Source organism: Amblyomma mixtum, chromosome 10, assembly GCF_055824585.1.
Source record: "Amblyomma mixtum isolate Tamu chromosome 10, ASM5582458v1, whole genome shotgun sequence".
NCBI classification, from domain to species: Eukaryota; Metazoa; Arthropoda; class Arachnida; order Ixodida; family Ixodidae; genus Amblyomma; species Amblyomma mixtum.
The window spans coordinates 56665752-56683660 of NC_143021.1; the positions used below are offsets into that span (position 1 = coordinate 56665752).

At 46.5% G+C, this 17909-nt stretch overlaps 1 protein-coding gene across 6 annotated transcripts in view; it reads left to right on the plus strand.

Annotated features, from left to right (window-relative positions):
* LOC149325860 (uncharacterized) overlaps positions 1 to 17909 on the plus strand; it is a 292578-nt gene that overhangs the window by 39123 nt on the left and 235546 nt on the right. For 5 of the 6 annotated variants that reach the window (XM_089563537.1, XM_089563535.1, XM_089563539.1 and 2 more), the window contains exons 3-5: positions 1940 to 2211; positions 6653 to 6700; positions 11621 to 11728. In XM_089563537.1, coding sequence (XP_089419663.1) covers positions 1940 to 2211; positions 6653 to 6700; positions 11621 to 11728 — 428 coding nt within the window. The remainder of the gene's footprint in view (positions 1 to 1939; positions 2212 to 6652; positions 6701 to 11620; positions 11729 to 17909) is intronic. The other variant, XM_089563538.1, reaches the window with a different exon arrangement.

A 17909-nucleotide genomic window follows, 5' to 3' on the forward strand; every position in this document is an offset into this window, starting at 1 on the left:
GCATTCATGATAAAAGTTCACTGAGACGTAGTTAAGAAGCATGGGGTACTTACATTTTAGGGCCAATAAAAAAAATGGCTGAGGCTTAACTTGGTTGACCCTGGTCAGATGCGAAGCATATTGGTGGCTAGGCTTGGTAATACATGGCTTTCCTTGGTTGAATACTTGGTCATTTTAATACAACCACTAGAAGCCTTCGTCGTGAGGGAAGACAACGGCATGGCTACAGCGGAACCCCGAGACGCGCGTTGGGTGGGCCCTGGATTGCGACGGAAGCCGCGTCCGCCTGCCCGGTGGAGCGAGCGTTTCACCTACACCGAGTGTGAACGCGCGTTCGAAATGCGCGGGAATGCCGCTCGAGGACATTCCGGTGTCTGTGCGATGGCATCGTTCTCCCTCTCCCAGCGCGTGACGGCGATCTGTCGTGACGTCATGTGTCACGTGGTATGTCACGTGGTGTGACGTCACTGTACCACGTGGTCTGTACGGCGTGCAACCACAGCGACGGCGAGAGGTGGACCCCATCTTCCTCTGTCGTGACGTTATGTGTCACGTGGTATGTCACGTGGTGTGACGTCACTGCACCACGTGGTGTGCACGGCGTGTAACCACGGCGAAGGGCTGTAGTGTACCTCCGTCTTCCTCTGTCGTGACGTCATGTGTCACGTGGTATGTCACGTGGTGTGCACGGCGCGTAACCACGGCGAAGGGCTGTAGCGTACCTCTAGTAATATTCTTCGCATAAAAGGCAAACATTTCCAACAATGGAGCGAACACTCGCGGCAATCGTTTCCGTTGCGAAGCTGCGTGGGGCAAGACGACCTGTCAAAATCTGTTAATTCAGGCAGTGTCGGTATTCGTTTTGGCTTGGCGTCATCCCGAATAAGTCAATCGGAAGGGAGGAAGTACTTATATCGCCGTATACATATCCGTGAATGAAAAATGCTATGAAACAACTTCAAACCAAGGTGAATTTCTGCTGTTCTTGCTGAACTGTCGCCAAGGCTTTTCTTAGCAGGTCGTGCACTGAACTTGCCAAAAACATACCTAACAGCTGAATTTCGCACTTTGACTATTTCTTGAATAGAAACTTTCAGCCAAGGATCATGGTCTAGCGACGTCCGTATACTCGTTTATTGAGGCACAGTGGTTCGCCACTACGTCATCTGTCATTAGGTTTCCGAGCTCAGGTGAAGGCAGGTTTCTCGCTCGCAAGCCGTTGCGCACCCTGTGATGCTCGGAAAAATTCGGCTGAGTAAAAACGCCAAAAACGGCTCTCGCCCACCAGATGTAAGCAGCGGCTGTTAGGAGGCCAGGGTGATCGGCATCCTTGGAGGAGGATGATAAACTTTATTTTCGTCGACAAATGTATCTGACGGTGTGGGGTTACAGCCCCATCAAGTGGCCATGAGCCCGTGGCATCCTTGTAAAAAAAATTGGCAGTGACATAGCTCTGGTTGAGCCTGGATATACAAGCGAAAAGCTGCAGTTATGCTCTGTTTGACGTAATGGCTGTCGCAGTTCGCGCACAATGCACTGGGAGCACCACGATAACGGTGTAGGCAAGCGCGTTACGTAGCCCTCCTTCAGCATGCGTAGCAACTGTGGTGAACACGCGGCTGCAAGTAGCGTCATACGAGGAAGCCGAGCGCGCGCCGATGCACACTCGGTAAACACGCGCAGAGTGCGCGAACGATGGCAAAGGTCGACCGGCGGAGCCGCTCTCGGCGGCGGCTCCGCCGACCATCTGCGGCTCTCCAGTGACGTTACGCGGTGAACTCGCGCATGCGCAGCTATGACTAAAATTGATCACGGCGCACGCCAGACCCGGTGTTGACTAGCCTATTGAAGCCTTTCGCTTCAAAAGGGCTTCAAGTGTGGAGCTTGCGAATAACTGTTTACCCTCCCACACCGCCAACCCTGTTCCTCTGGGCTGCAGGATTCGCGGTGGTCGCACGATGAGCAGCTCCTGTGGGCCAGCACGGAGAGCGGCGTGTGCTTGGTGGCCCGCGTGCGGCGGCAGCCGTCGGGCAGCGCCCAGGCCTGGCTGTACGTCCGAACAGCCGACGGCCACTGCTACGTGCTGCCGCCCGAGCAGCGCCCCTACGCGGACGAGTCGCGCACGGGCGGCCTCTACGCGGCCGGGGGCCTCCGCATGGAACGCCTGGTGCCCATGCGACGCTGGAGGATCGCCTTCAACGGACTGCTCAGGTGACGGGAGGAGGGCGAATAGTCTTTCGGATGTACGCGAATCGCTACACACGAATTTCCGGCTAAGCTAATGCGAACCTTCAGTTATTGAAACTCATTAGTAATCTCTTGAAAGTTACTTACCGAGAGAGGGTGTAAAACTGATCATAATTGCTTATGAATGTGTAGAGAATGCGCTCATTCTGATCACGAGCTGAAACTTTGTTAGCACCACAGTCATTCAGTACGCTGGCCACGCCCTTAATGCCGGGATAGCCTTTAAGCTGCCCCAAATGAAGGCTAAATACTTCACCCATCCTATACCTTGGTGGTAAAGGTTGTATGGGACTTTACAAGTAGTAGTACTAAAATATGCTGCAGCGCTTGTGTTTGCGTCCTTGTCGTCTCGTCCTTGTTACTGCTGCGCTGCAATTTTCCAGTTTTCCAGCCATGATGCAACCAAAGTTACAGGGCTGAAAGTTGGCGCAAATTCTCTACAGGAGCCTTAGATACAAAATGCCTTAAAATTCATCTTCTAGAATTTTTTCCTCTTCCCTTGATGAAAATAAACACCAAGTTAAAGCAAAAAAGTATGTCAACAAAATTTCAAGATTTTTTATATACTCTTAATTTTTATCTTTTACATTTTTTTCTAGTGAATTGAACCTTCGGTCAGCGCTGAAGTGAGCACTGATTATAGGTAATGCTATGTTAGAGATCTGGAAGAATAGTTATAAGCCAGCAAGGAAAACTTCTAGAATTTTTTCCTCTTCGCTTGGTGAAAATAAACACTCAGAAAGCAAAAAAAGAACAAGAAACAGTATACTTTCCTAGTCGGTTTATGAATATCTTTCCAGGTGCCAGGTGCTTTTCCGCATTGCTAATCTTAGCGCGCCGTCAGGAACCATTTAAGAGGAAAGGCAAAAATTAATGACTCTTCAAATGTTTGCGGGCCATTTTTATTTCGTAATTTCTGCTTCCGTATATTACTTGTGCATCTTTTGATAGCAGAACTTTCATTACGGCAGTGCTGCAGCATTTTATTCTTACCACTTGCAAAGCCTCACTCCACATTAGAAATAGCCCTGGTAAATTATAGACATACTTCAGTAAAGCGCAAGAACGAACGAAGTCAGATATAAATTGACATCTGTTTGCTACGTCGCGGCGGGCAAGAAAACCAGTCATGACGCTGCGTCGTCCCTTCGGCACAGGGCGATGTGCAGTTTACTGATTCATGCCCTGATATGCCGGATGAGTTTATCAGCTACGACAGCGTTTGCGATATGCTACATAACCCTGAAATAGAGGCCTCTGTCGGAAGTCGGCCGCAAAGGTTTGCGGAATGCGGACGTGGAAAGAAGGTTTATTTCGGCGCAGCCAGGTAAGCCTATCGACTATAATGCTGGTGGATCTAAGGGAAGCATTCTGTATTCTCCCCGTGACTGGGTCGGTAAGGCAAGCTGCATGAAACTTTAACCCAAGAACTTACATCCCTTAGACATTTGTGGCGGACTGTACGTAGTGTACTCTTGCGGCACCATCAGGAACCTTTGCCGAAGGTTGTAACGCATCTGGTTGAGTTTTGATTAATCCGGCTTCGAAGCAGACTGGCCGTCCTAATATTAGCAACTACATACCAATTTCATTAACATACCTACATCGTGAAATCATAAGGAGCGTACTTCTGAAGGAACCAGCGCACAAAACACAACGGACAAGAAAAAGGCGGTACACGACGGACAGGAGCGCTGAACTTACAACTTTATTTCGGAAGTGAAGATGCAACGTATATATACAGCCATGTCAGGGGGGGGGGGGGGAGGGGGGCGTGCCACACAAGGAAAGCAAGAACAAGTGGAATCTACAAGGTCATGAAGAGACAAGCGGCACAAGAAAACCAAAGATCTTAACTAATATAACACGTGAAGGTGAGGAGTTTCAATGGAGGCAAGAAAAACAACAGGGTCCGTTGTGTTTTGTGCGCTGGTTCCTTCAGAAGTATGTATTACCAACTAGCCCAACAACAAGTGTTGCTCAAATAAGGAGCGTGTCATTTCGAACTACAGTCTCAAATTCTTCAAAGAAAAATCAAGGTTTTTTCCATTATAGCAAAGAATACGGAAAGCTGTGTATTATCACTCAAATAGTCCGTACCATTCATAAAGGGGAATTTCTTGTTGGCATGGTAAATATATACGCATTATATCCCTCACCTCAGAGAAAAGTATACAACAACTGTATCTTACCGGTACTCACCTATGGGGCAGAAACGTGGAGGCCAACAAAGGGGGCTCAGCTTAAGGTAAGGACAACGTAGCGAGCTATGGAAAGAAAAATGATAGGTGTAACGTTAAGGGATCGGAAGACGGCGGAGTGGGTGAGGGAACAAATTCGGGTTAATAATATCCTAGTGCAAATCACGAGGAAGAAGTGGGCTTGGGCAGGGCATGTAATGCGAAGGCAAGATAACCGCTGGTCCTTAAGGGCAACGGAGTGGATTCCAAGAGAAGGCAAGCGTAGCAGGGGGCGGCAGAAAGTTAGGTGGGCGGATGAGCTTAAGAAGTTTGCGGGAATCCGCTGGCCGCAACTGGCGAGGGACAGGGTTAACTGGAGAGACATGGGAGAGGCGTTTGCCCTGCAGTGTGTGTAGTCAGGCTGATGATGATGATATTGGTCACCTTGAGGGAAGCTTGAACCGTGCTTGCAAATGATCATTGTGATTTTTTTATGGCGCGAGGGCACCTGGGGCCAAACAGCACCGAGGCACAAGGAGAAGTCAAAGACCCAATTCCCAAGCATTTCACCCTATTAAGAAGCCGAACACCAGTATAGGAGAAAGCTTGTACCCATTGTATCATTGGTGTGCACCCGGCGGCCCTGGGGATCGAACCCCCAGTGCCTCCGGCATGCGAAGGTGGTGCACAAACCACTATGCCACCGCTGTAGTGAGCTTGCAATAGAAATGATTTGAAGAAGTTGAAAAGATATTTTTGCCATTAATCATCGTAATTTCATTGAGGCTTACCTTTCTAACACGGAAGAGGCCTTGAACGTTTATATTTCTCCTTTCCCGCTGGTTCACGTTGGTTTTGGGACGCCTCGGCGAAGTGTCCTCTCTGTTGCATTCTTTATCGACAGTATACAATACATGTTGAAAATAAGTATGATTCAGAAAATTTCTTATGGCGGCATCAGCGCCTGTAAAGAATAAACTATTTGTGGAGGGTTGCGGGCTATTCAATACTGTCCACTACGCCATCTATGTGTCCTAGGATAGCAATTTAATGCTGTTTTTGAATGGCATAAAGATTCGTCTCTACAAATATACAATAAAATAATCAATGAAGCTTCATGTACAAGTATGGAAACTATGTTTCGATTCACATACACTATAAATGGGTTTTCTTGGTACTAGGCTCATGCATTTATGCACTTCACACAGCTATTTCTGATCACCTTGGCTGGACAAGCGCCTATTAACAAAATTTGTGCATATACCTTAGCAAGTTACCGATATATACTAAAAGGTGGCTTTTAAAATGCTAATTTCATTAATCAAAATTGTATAATCATATCTAAGCTGCAACTTGTTTGTACAGCGTGGGATCATTTTCAGAAAAAAAACGTTTGTTAATAACCTAGAAATGGCTCAGATAAAATCGGAACGTTTCTTCTTGAATTCATAATGTAGATTTAATTCACTGTTGTGTAGCATTGCTGGTAACCAGATTTCGACACTACATAGAAGCATAATTGGCAGGTTGAAGTTCTCGTTGCCACAATAAACTGAGCAAGTCAATAGGATTTTAGAATTGTGTATTCGTCACCACCTAACTATAAACACTTGAAACAATTACCAGCGAAACCTCACGTCATACTTCGGTTGCGCGAACGTATTGAGGAATGCGTACTTCCTATCAGGAACTGGACTTTTAATGCTTGTCTTTTGGGCAGGTGACGTAGAGCCTTAGATGAGCATGTAGAAATCGGCTTTCTTTGAGCTGTTTGTGCAGATTTTAATGTGTTGGAACTGCTTTTTGATAAAACGTATCGTTTGCGCGTCCCTTTCATTACAATGTCTTTTGTTCTGCTTGGTTCTGAAGGAGTGTAGTATTAAAACTGAAGGCACAGCGCACGAAAGACAGGACTAAGGTAGGGACAAACGCAGAGCTGTGTTTGTCCCTACCTTAGTCCTGTCTTTCGTGCGCTGTGCCTTCAGTTTTAACAATGTACCGACTAGCCCAAACAAATACCTGAGTGTAGTATGTATGAAATAATTAACGTATTGTATCTTCGCAACATTCATGGCCTTTATTTATTCCTTCTTGCTTTGCGCCAATAACTCTCTGTCTACTTCCTAACCAGTACACTCCTCTGCTCTGTTCTTAAGAGATGCCCACTCAGTGAGCACCCGGCCCGCCCCTAATGACTGGCAGGATGTTTTCTTTTCTTCTCGCAGGTGCACAACGAACGGAGATGCCCTGGTACATGTCCAAATCGGCCTCGTGTAAGCCTTTCACCTACGTCTGTTCCAAACAGAGTACTTGCTGGCAAGATGCGCGCCTGATGTTTTCTAGCTGGGTAAAATATTGTCACTCGGAGAATAGCTCGACCGTGCTTGAACCATCGAAGACAGCATGAAAGCTGAAATCGCTCTGAGGGCTCATTGAAAATGAGTGCGCATTGCGCAACACATGTGCTAGCAAAAAAAGGTAGACGGGACGATACTAAAACGCTGCTGAAACGAGATTCATTCAGACACTCACAGTAGTTTACTAAGATGGTCACAACACTTGTCACGACTAGACCAATTCGATGAACACTGTTTTCTCCCACGCGTCAATGCATCGTGTTTAGGGCAAGGTCAAATAAAAATAAATTCGGCTAGCTTAGCTCTGCAGCTCGGATATATCGGCTGTTTCCGTTAGAAAAAGGTAATTGTATACAGCTCTTATACGCTAAAAGCTGCCTGGAGGTTAACGATGAATTTGTTGGGCTCCACTGCTTACAACCTTCCAAAAAAGCTTTCTTTAAAAAGCCGGTGTGGCATACGCGCTTTTCCATCTCTGAAGCAGTGATTTATGTTCTGATATTGCGACCCCCCCCCCCCCCTCCCACTTTCTAAGACAGGTAGCGACGTCTACTCCGGTTTCGCCGTTACATTTGGGAGTATAGCTCAAGCGTTTGCTTAGCCTCTCAACCATGCACAAGTGCACAAGTTTGAACGGTGTCATTTGCGTTATCTCTTGAACCGAAATGTTATGAGGCGAAGACCACTTACACTGAATACTGCTTAACAGTTTGGAACAGAAGAACGAAAGCAGGGAAGCCTTACGCTTCAGCTAGATGACCTCGAATGACGAAATAGACGATCTAATCCTGAGTTTCACGGCATCGCGAAGCAGACAACGAAAACTTGCTAAGATAAACGAGTTAGCCGCCAATAATGACTACCACTACTTTATGACAACGATGTTTGTGCCGTTCAAAAATAGCACTTCATGTAATATAGATGGACTGCAGATATGGCCCATAAGGTCAGTTTTGGACATTATTTTGCCCTACGTAACACACATCATTAACCCATATATAGAATATTCTGTTTTTTCATATGGAATGCAAGTTGCTCGCTGTTCTGTGCTCTTCAAGAAGGGTGGTAGTTGTGAGTTAGGCAATTGCCACCCGATATAAATGTTTCCAATGTTCTCAAAGGTACTAGAAAAAGCTCTTCACAAGCGTTTCGAACAATTTGAATCCAGACACCACATATTTACCAAATTACAATATGAATTACAATATGGACCTTTCAACAGAATTCGCTCCATTAGAGCAGAAACAGTATATAAAAACAGCTTGAAGAGAACAGGATAGTTATAGTTATATTCATTGATTTCACAAAGGAGTTTGCCCTTTCAAATTGTGAACGACTTCTCCGGAAGCTGGAACGCTAAGGTTTCAGCGGTCAGTCAGCATCGATAATCAAATAATATCTACAATATCGCCGACAAACCGATAGTGTTCATGAGTTCATGTCTCCCTCTTCGATGCGGTGTCCCGCATGGGAGTAAACACGGTCGATTGCTGTTTATTATATATTTTAATGACATCGTCGATGTATATCCCCTCGCGAAATTCATTATATACGCAGATGACACTGGCATTGTTCTAGCTGGTGAAAACGCCAATTATTTTATAGATATGGCAAATTGTATGCTCGAACACCTCAAACACAAAAGAAGTTATTTTGTGGTCCAGAATAAAGAAGTTACTTTGATAAAACAGCTATGTTTTAGATCTTGTGCGCTGTACCGCAGTTCAAAACTCTGGGTATTGTGTTTACTCAGCAGATGTCCTGGGATGGTCATGTAGCCAACATTACTTCCAAGTTGTCTCAAATAATTGGTCTTCGCTATCGAAACCGTGAAACCTTACCGTTTCGTGTTATGTTGTTAATCACCCCTTATTCCACTCCCGCTTTACCTATTGTAACCTTATCTGGCAAAAGAAAACACAGAAAAACCTGAAGAAATTATTTGTGTTACAAAAAAAGGCAATGCGGTTTGTAAAGAAATTACCATGATTACATCATGCAACAGGTATTTTTAGAACACAAAATTATTCCAAGACGTGGTTTGGATCCCGGCCGGGGCGGTCGAATTTCTATGAAGGCGAATTTCTAGAGGCCCGTGTACTATGCGATGTCAGTGCACGTTAAAGAAACCCAGGTGGTCGAAATTTCCGGTGCCCTTCCCTACGGCGTCCCTCATAGCCTGAGTCGCTTTGGGACGTTAAACCTCCATAAACCAAAACAACATATTGATTCCATTAACAAAAATCTACAAATATCGCCTCAGCCGAACACTTAAACAGGTATTTTTGAATAAAGCAACCTCTATTCAAAACCTCTCTGACCTGAAAAGGCGCGAACAAAGCTACGAAACAAGAAATAAGGACACGCGGGAAATCAAAGGATTTAGAACAACATATGGTCTACAAACTTTATAAACCGGCTTCCACGTGTTCTTAGCCATCTATTCAGACGGGATGTAACACCCGACTATGTCACATTTCAGAATCTGTTGGGGTACTTTCTTAAAATTTCAGTGACTATTTTTTATGCAGTGAAAGCCCAGTCACTTTGCAGAATGCTGGAGTTATTCTATGTAATTCATATGTTTTCTTCTCAAGTGTCTATTTCATGTCGTTGCATTGCGTAAATTGTGAGGATCCTTCGTTAAACTGTGGACATGTAATTATGGCTTTATTCATTTTATACATATGTGCAAACATGCAGCTCTTGTGTAACATAGGGTTGTTCGTTTTCGGGTAAAACTCGATTTTATTCGATTTTTGCACCCTGAACGAGTTCCTAAAATATCGGGTAAAACCCGATTTTCACTGAAGTTTTGCGCCAAAATCTCCACAAAATATGACTGCAGTTTGAAACGGAACGTCTCAGACAAAGACGAAAACCAGTTGACACTGTGGAAACTGGGAGCTGTACTCGATCGGTTCCAGAAGCGGCTGCTGAGACAGTCGTTTGATGACTAGCGACCTCTTTTTATTTCAGTGATGGCCGATGTAGGCTCGCTTCGCGAGGAGTTTAGCCAGTACTTGCTGGAAGCAAGCCCCACAAATGAAGGTGTTGAAGTGATGGACTATTGAAACGACGCAACCGTGCGTTACCCAAGACTAGCAAATGCAGCGTTGTCATTGTTGTGCCTAGCTAATGGCAGCTGTGACGTTGAGCGAACGTTCTCTCAGCTAAGGTACCTGCAGAGACCAGACAGGTCTCGGATGGAAACCGAGATGTTGCGCATGCAGATGATTATGTATCTTAATAAGGACGTATAGAACGTCGATAACCAGCCCTCGTGAAGAAAATGTTTCTTTTCTCAAAACTGACCGTTGCCTCTCACTGCGAGTAATAATTAATTACCAAAGAAACGCCAAATTTTTCAATACTTTCTTGAAAGCAACCCAAAATATAGCCTTACTTGTTACATACCGGTTAGAGCAAATCGAATAAATTATTACTTTGTGAATTTAGCCCGATAAAACCCGAATTTCGGAGTTTTTCTACGAAAAACCCGATTTCTTCCCTATTATCAAGCCGAAAAATAACGCCCGATTTTCCCCCTCGAATTTGAAAAAATATGAAACCCGAAAACGAATAACCCTGCATATATATTGCTCTGCAGTGCTCTGTAATCACCGCGAGTGGTGTTCCTTTCCTCTGTATATTGCCATATTTTTGCGACACTTTCGATGCTGTTGACAAAGCGGGGGCCGTTGCTCGGTGAAGGTGTGGAAAGGCAGCTTTTACTTCGGTCCCCCTGCACCACCCTGTAGGACGTCATTATCAAAAATAAACTAACAAACTAAGGTAAACGTGAACCAACACTAAAAGCTTCGTGTTCGATGACCTTGTACGTGGCGAGCATGGCAGCAATATATTTGTTCACTGTTCCGTTAGTCCATTTGTCTTTGAAGGGCTGGTCCCACTTGAGAACAGGGTGGCTTGCGTAAGGTTCCATATAAGCTCCTCCGGCGGCATCGCTCGACGGCAGTGGGAGAAGGCGACCGAACACATGAGCGCATGCGGACAAAGGTCTCTAGACCCAGAGATCGCGGTTGCTTGGTGAATGATAGCCTTTGTATATGGCTAATACTCTACTAGTTAAAAGAACTGTACTAGTTAAAAAAAATCGTTATTAAAATCTAGTTAAGCAGCTTACTATTTAAGACGAATCACCGGTTCTGTGGTGTCCGCCAACACTGGTAATACTACGCCGCGAAAGGTATAGTTTTACCTCAAAAAGTCATTTTTTTTTTTAAATTTTGGAAGTGTTTGTTGAAACACCTGGTATATAGAGATAGGGGTAAGGAGTAGTGCGGAGAATAACTGAAAGGTATTCTTGTGCTGCCCCTCCCTGGTGGAAAGCGATGAGTGAAGTGCAGCTAAAGGAAAAAGAGAGTTGAATCAAAAAGCAAGACTGCAAAGCAGAGAAGTCCAGCTGCTACCGTATCATATGGATTTCAAGCTGCCGTATAAAATAGCTGCAGCCAAAGGGAACTTGTTGAAGACTGACAAGTTTCCTGAGATGATGTGGCGGCTGCTTGCGTGGGAGAGAGCAGACATTTTGAGAGGCTTTTGTCCTGAAGTTTTGGTTATAAACATGTTGATGACGTTTCCACGCCAGCGTAATACCGCCGCTGGCATTCTCCTGCTTCCGAATGACTAAGTCATGGCCTCCGCTTTCCAGCTCATGAACTCTACAGTGCTTGCAGCATATGACCGGGGCTGCCAACTTTGGCCACGTTGAACCCCTGCGAACCAATGGTTGTCAAGAACTGAAAGTGGCTTTGTAGTCTTAAACAATTTATCCTCGCGAATGCGACATCGATTTTGTTCACGTTTGCGCAGGTGCAAGTCGTCGTCTAACGTCTTCGATCACCAAGCCCACTTCTCGTCAAACTTTGTCGCCCGTCAGCTGGCGAACACGAGTTGGAGGAAAGTGCCTAACATAAGCAGGTATGCTTTCGATAAATGTATATTCACCCTGTCATATTTCGCTGGTTGTTGAAAAAAAAAAAACTAAGTACAGAAAGCGTCAAGGACATCCCATTACAAAGAGCCCGTAGGGAATCGACAGCCGCTTCTTTCTTCCGCGAAGCTAAATAGCGTGATTGCTTCGCGTCTCTCCATCGCCCCATGGAATTTTTCTACAAGCAAGCGTTTCATTTTACAAAGACAACCAAATCGCCCAGCTCTCCGCTGTTCTAAGCCCGGCACACTTCTATCCTTAGCTTACGTCTCCATTGTTGCCGATGCTCGCCTGACTAGACCTTAGCACGCATAAAGGGTTAATCGCTCTAGGTCGCCGACCGAAGTGTACCTTGGGAGGGTTTTAAAGGCTGCTATATAGGATGTACCGAGTTCTGGGCTATGCCGCATTTTACTTCATCTTGTGCGTATTAAGTCTGTGAATGACGGAAGCAGTAACGCACGAAAGCAGCATTTAATGAATTGTCGATATAAAGGCATTTATATCCACACGAGCGCACCCAGCGGGTGCCAGTTCCTCATTTTAAACACAGCAGATTGCGCAATGCAACGCCAGCGCCGCTTTGCGTTATGAACTGCATATCGGAAATTGCAGTATATCGCGATTTATCTGCCATCTAGCTACACACCCGCCGGAAGCCATTTGCCGCGCCTTTCTGGGGCGCGTCAAGGGCCTCTCTCCTCTCTCGGTAATTATCGGTCTATTCACAGTCGAAGGCGTACTGTGCACACGCAATTCGTCAGCTCTATTCCACTTTTCAAATACCTGAAAAAATGCAATATTGTAAACGAAAACTTTATTTATTTATTTTGGTGTTTTTGGGTTTAAGTGCAATGAATATTTGATAAGGCGTTTACCATAAGGCAGCATCAGTGAGAAATTCAGACGTTCTGTCGCAAGCCGCGACAGTGAGCAGATAGCTTGCAGGTGTTCACGGTGTAGTGGATATATAGGGTAGTCCTGAAGAATTAGAGGGAGCTCTTGCTTTGAGGTGCTGCTGCACCATTTCCATTGTTTCCATTTTCTGGCTCTCCTCGGAAAGACTGTGGGCGACTGCTTCAGGCTGAATCTATTCGTTTTGGTTGTGTATGAATGCGATACATGCCCGGTGTATTAGTCTTCGCCACCATGAAATAATATTCTGTGCGAAGCATACTGTATGCGAAAGAACTGCTCTCTCGTGGCGTTTTATGCGTTTGATGGAATAACTTGGCAGAATTATTTGTTGACAGAGTTGTATGGCGACAGCCTCTCTAGCCCTAGTACGAGAAATGCCAAAGGCGTGTGTACAGTAAATCCCAGCGATGGCAAGAGAAATAGGATGACGTCATCAAGTGGCCCTAGAGGACATACAGCACGACGACCAACGCCATTTCAGACAATCATGTTCCCGTTCGTTCGTCTGTATATAATATATACTTGTCCAGCCAAATTCGGGTAAGTCACTGGGTGGGCTTGACTCGACGCCCCAAGGCATGTCTATTGTGTGCACCAGGAACCAAGGGCAGAAAGGCGCATGGTACAGCCCGCCACATTGCCTCGTTTCTTTTGCTCTACCCCTCATCACGCATTTGGGGAGACATACACACGCCTGAAGTAAACAAGCGAAACGAACATTTCTAAGGAAATATAGGTCCGACATTATCGACGGGGCCCAGCCTTACTCCATGCTCGAAGACCGGCATTCCCCTTCCGATTAGTGATAGCTCTCCCAAAAAAACTAGACCACCATCCACATACCTGGATCCGAATGCCTATCCGTATGACGCATGTCCTTTCTTCAATCAAAGCAAGCAAGCATTTACTGATAAAAAAAAGACGTGTTTTGACACACACACCCCACTGGCTGTCCTCAATGTTGAGGTAGTTTTCCCGACTACATTCGTACCAAAATTGTGAGCAACTGTCTTGTCGTAGAGCGTTCCCGGTGGTAGCATACAATTTCCCGTTGCATGCAGCTTAAATGTGCTAGTCATGTGCTAGGCTAGCTTGCGACAGGGATTCGAAACGACGATATATGCCTTCCGAGACTCTTTACCTCTTACTTTAAGCCTCAGTTGCGGTGTATATCGAGATGTGAGCCAGTCACTGGTCATTTACATTCCCCAAAAACTAATTTTCCTATCAAAAACTGTGACACAACCATTCGTCGCACACCGTTGCGGGTGGTGTCATACGGTTCCTCGTGGCTCATAGCATACGTCTGTTAGATCGGAGGATGGCTCTCGAGCGCCAAGCATTCGAAGCGAGGGTCCGAGTGTTTCACTCTGTCCTTTGAGGATTCAGCTTTTGTGCAATCAGCGCTAAGAGGCACGTCTTCGTTTCATTTCGTTTCTCCTTCAGTGCAAGTAAGCAGTCTTACGTGCCCACAGAATTTATTCGCAATAAATACTTTGAGATCACTGCAGCACCCACATCGGAGCAATGCGAAAGAAAAACGTCCACATACTATATCGACGTCCGTGGTGGTTGCGATGTCCAAGTGCTATATCGACGTCCGTGGCTATCGTGACCTATAAGTCTTTTTTTAGCGTTTAATTAAGTAACCAATTACACCTCATCAACCAAATTTTCTCCACGGCAACATTTTATCATACACTATCTATCACAATTAGACTGGAACATGTTTATCTTTTGAGAACAACGTAACAGTGCGGACCGGATTTGCAGATACGTTTTGTGGACAATTTTCGCTGGTGTGACATAGCCATACAGTGACGACGACCAAAGCACTCAATATACATGGCAAATGGAACGGCGGCGTCATCCGTTGGAGTTGCAGTGGAGATACATTCCTTACGTGGTGCAGCAACGTGTAGCGTTTCTCAGATTAAGCAAGAATGCACGCTGATGTGCTTGGGGATCGAGACCGTGGGCTTCACCGCATGAGGATGAAGCAGGCAGACTACGGAGGGAAGCCTTCAGGAGAATCGCGAAAGATTTATTTTACATATTTACAACAAAAACAGAGAACAAAAATCGGAAATGAAGCATTCTGAAACGCGCCAGATTGCAGCTTAAATACACTTGATATTCACCAGGCACCTAGCCAGGGAATCTGGTAGCTGGGGGAGCGTCAAATAAGCCTTTAGCCTCTTCAAAGGCTCCGCCCTTTCCACGTGACCGCGCACACACCACAGAGAGACGTGCAGGCAAGGAGGAATCCCGGCGTCTTGCAGTCGTGGACTGCGTGGTTTTCCGCGGGCCGACCAAGCCCAAAGGGTCGTCGGCTTCTGTGCGGCGATCCTGCCGTGGGAAACACGAGATCTGATGGCTCGCACAGGTGGAATATTCACGAAGGAAGGATGAATCAGCCATGACCACCTCCGCTTTGTCGGGCTGCTTAGGGGCTCGCGGGCAATGGGTTGGTGCCGCCGTCGCCTCCACTCGATGTTGAGTCCGTTGGTCCACGGGAATGCGCAGTTCGGGAGAAGCGCCGCCTTCAGCATCACCGGCGAAGGGGATTAGACGTCTTTGTTCACGGCAACGCCGTCGCCAGTAGCCGCTCCACGCCAGCGTTTCTAGCGTCTTCTCCGAACAGCAACGCTTTCGGTCACGGTAGCTCGATGGCGCCTGCCTGACTCGCCTGTTACCGCTGGCTGGGCCCCCGATCACAACAACACCAACTCACAGCTGTCATACGATGCTGTCAGAAAATAGCACGTGCTCCATAGCACCACTTCGTCATCGTCGTTCTTCGTGCACGACGCCTTGAGGCCGGAATAAATGAAGCGTTTTTACGACGGCTGGTCGGGGATTTCCTCCCGACGGCGCGCACTCGACGCCCGGCGTCGAGAAAAACGTCCGCTGCCGCCAATCTGGACCCACACAGGTGCTGGCGCGCGGCGTCCGGTGAGAACGGAAGCGGCGGGTAACGCGAGCCAAGAGCAGCGTAGAAAGCTTTTGGCTGCCACTGCCCGCCGCAGCCAACATGGCAGCCATGGCCGACGAGCTACGCAGAGATTGTGGCACGGAAATGCTATTATCGGGAAAATAAACTCTTCATCAGACATGAAATGTCTATTTCTTTTTTGGAGAATACTACCGAATCTTGGATCGAAATGCCTGCGTTTCCTCCCCGAAGCGAAAGTGTCGAAGGAAACCGCCTCCGGTGGTATCCGCGGCTGAGCGGGCATCCAATGGTACGCGATGTCATGATTTCGAGCACGCAAATCTTTATAGATACCTATGCACGCGTGCTGAAATGAGTGCAGTGGTGTCGAAATGAGCAATTTCTTGAGAACAGAAGAGTCAGCGTCGCTGCTCTCAAAGAGCCCTTCGCTCAGTGGTATTTGCCACTTGTTGATCACATTTGCTTTTGCGGCGAGGGATACGCGGTGGCGCGTCGCCACTTATTCGCTTTATGCATCTCCGGCCGGGCGTCGCGCCACCACGATGTTTCCGGCCGCACTAACTTCGTCGAAAAAGCGTGGCATGCATGGAGGAAGGAAAAAAAAAACTCGGGAGAGGCGGCTATGTTACATTTTTTGTGCCTGGCTCACCCCTGCTCCCCCTCTACTTGGCCGCAGTCTCAGCGTGCTTGCGGTACTTTAACCGGTACTTTAACCGATACCGGTACTATTCACCGGTACTTTAACGGAATTGATGAGTTACCAAATTTCTAAATTAATTAATTAATTAGTGCTTTTGTGTGCTTATTAGCAACGGGACCCACATCTTCAATTGTTGCACATCCGAAGTTAGAGCGAAAACACGAATTAGAAACAGCAAAGGCATCAAGAAACGAACATGCAGCAACATAAACGACAGCAGTAAGAGAAAGGCTTTCTCATTACTGAACCTATGGAGACAAGTGCAGCATTGGAATTGTTACTGAAGGCAAGCTGGGGAGGAGGGAAATACTCTCTAATCCCACGCATTCCGCGTCAACAACCACTTTCGTTCCTGCCAGTCCATTGTTGCCATTCTCGAGGGGGCTGTGCATTCCCTCGCATTATGAATTGCAGAGCAGCCTTTTCTTCAGACATTTGCCGTTTAAAAAATTTGTAACCCTTTATCGATGCTGTTCAGGGTTGCAAGGTCGTCACGACAGCCCTGAATGATTATGGACTGCAAAAATAATTAAATTAATCGCATGCGGATCGCCGAGAGCGCGTTCGGGAAGCGTGCAGTCCCAATGCGCTTGGTACGTGTTTCTGCTACACTGCCTTCCCACCGACCTAGAATTAAATTTTCAGTAGACTTCTTGCGTAAACAAGAAAGTCTTCGTTCCAATCAGGAACTCTCGGATATGTTCAGCCCCATTAATGGATGATAGGCGTACAGAAGAAAGTCCGGTACTGATGCATCCTGAAAGCACAGGGGAAGTGATTTTTGTACTTCTGTCGCATCGCGCATTGTTCAACAATTTATCTTAGTAACCGTCAAATTACTGAGGCCATGTCGAAAAGTGATATTAAATTTACCTCTCCTTTGCGTTTGACTTGGCCTTGTTATCAGTTTTGGGTTTGCTGTGCCGCATCAACATATTACCACATTGTGGGCAGGTCAACTAGCAAACGCGAATTCATTTATATGTTGCAGAAGCAATACTGACATAATTTGGGCACTGCAAATCTCTGGCCACTCCTTGACGTTATTGTCCAATTGGACGACTTCGAGGGTATGTGTGTGTGATGAGCCATCTGGAAAAAAGTGCTTTAAGAATGAGGACCATGCCGTGATTACAGAACTACCTTTCTAGCCAAGAAAACACACACGCAACATCTCGGCACTAGTGACCGTTCCCACAGTACACCCCACTCAGAATGCCCGTTTCTCACCAACCTCCTTGAAATGGAAGACTTTCTGCGGCTGCCGCTCAGCGCGATTACCGAGTTTCATCAGGACGAGGTGCAGAAATGCCCGTCAGCGCATATTCAGTTGCGCTGAGAAGGACAAGAAAAATCAGCAGCCCAATGCCATTGCATAGCCAGGAGGCACAGCGTATGATTTTACGCCACCGGCACAGGACGGCAAACCTCAAAACCTACAACCAACAGTAAACGATACGCGACTCGACGTACTTAACTTCAGCTTATTTCACGTGATATTGAACTAGCTCACTGCTAATTTGCGGCAGGAACCATTGGGAGATGTGAAACAGGCAGCACCGCGCGGTAATCAGGGCGCGATGCAGGTGTACTG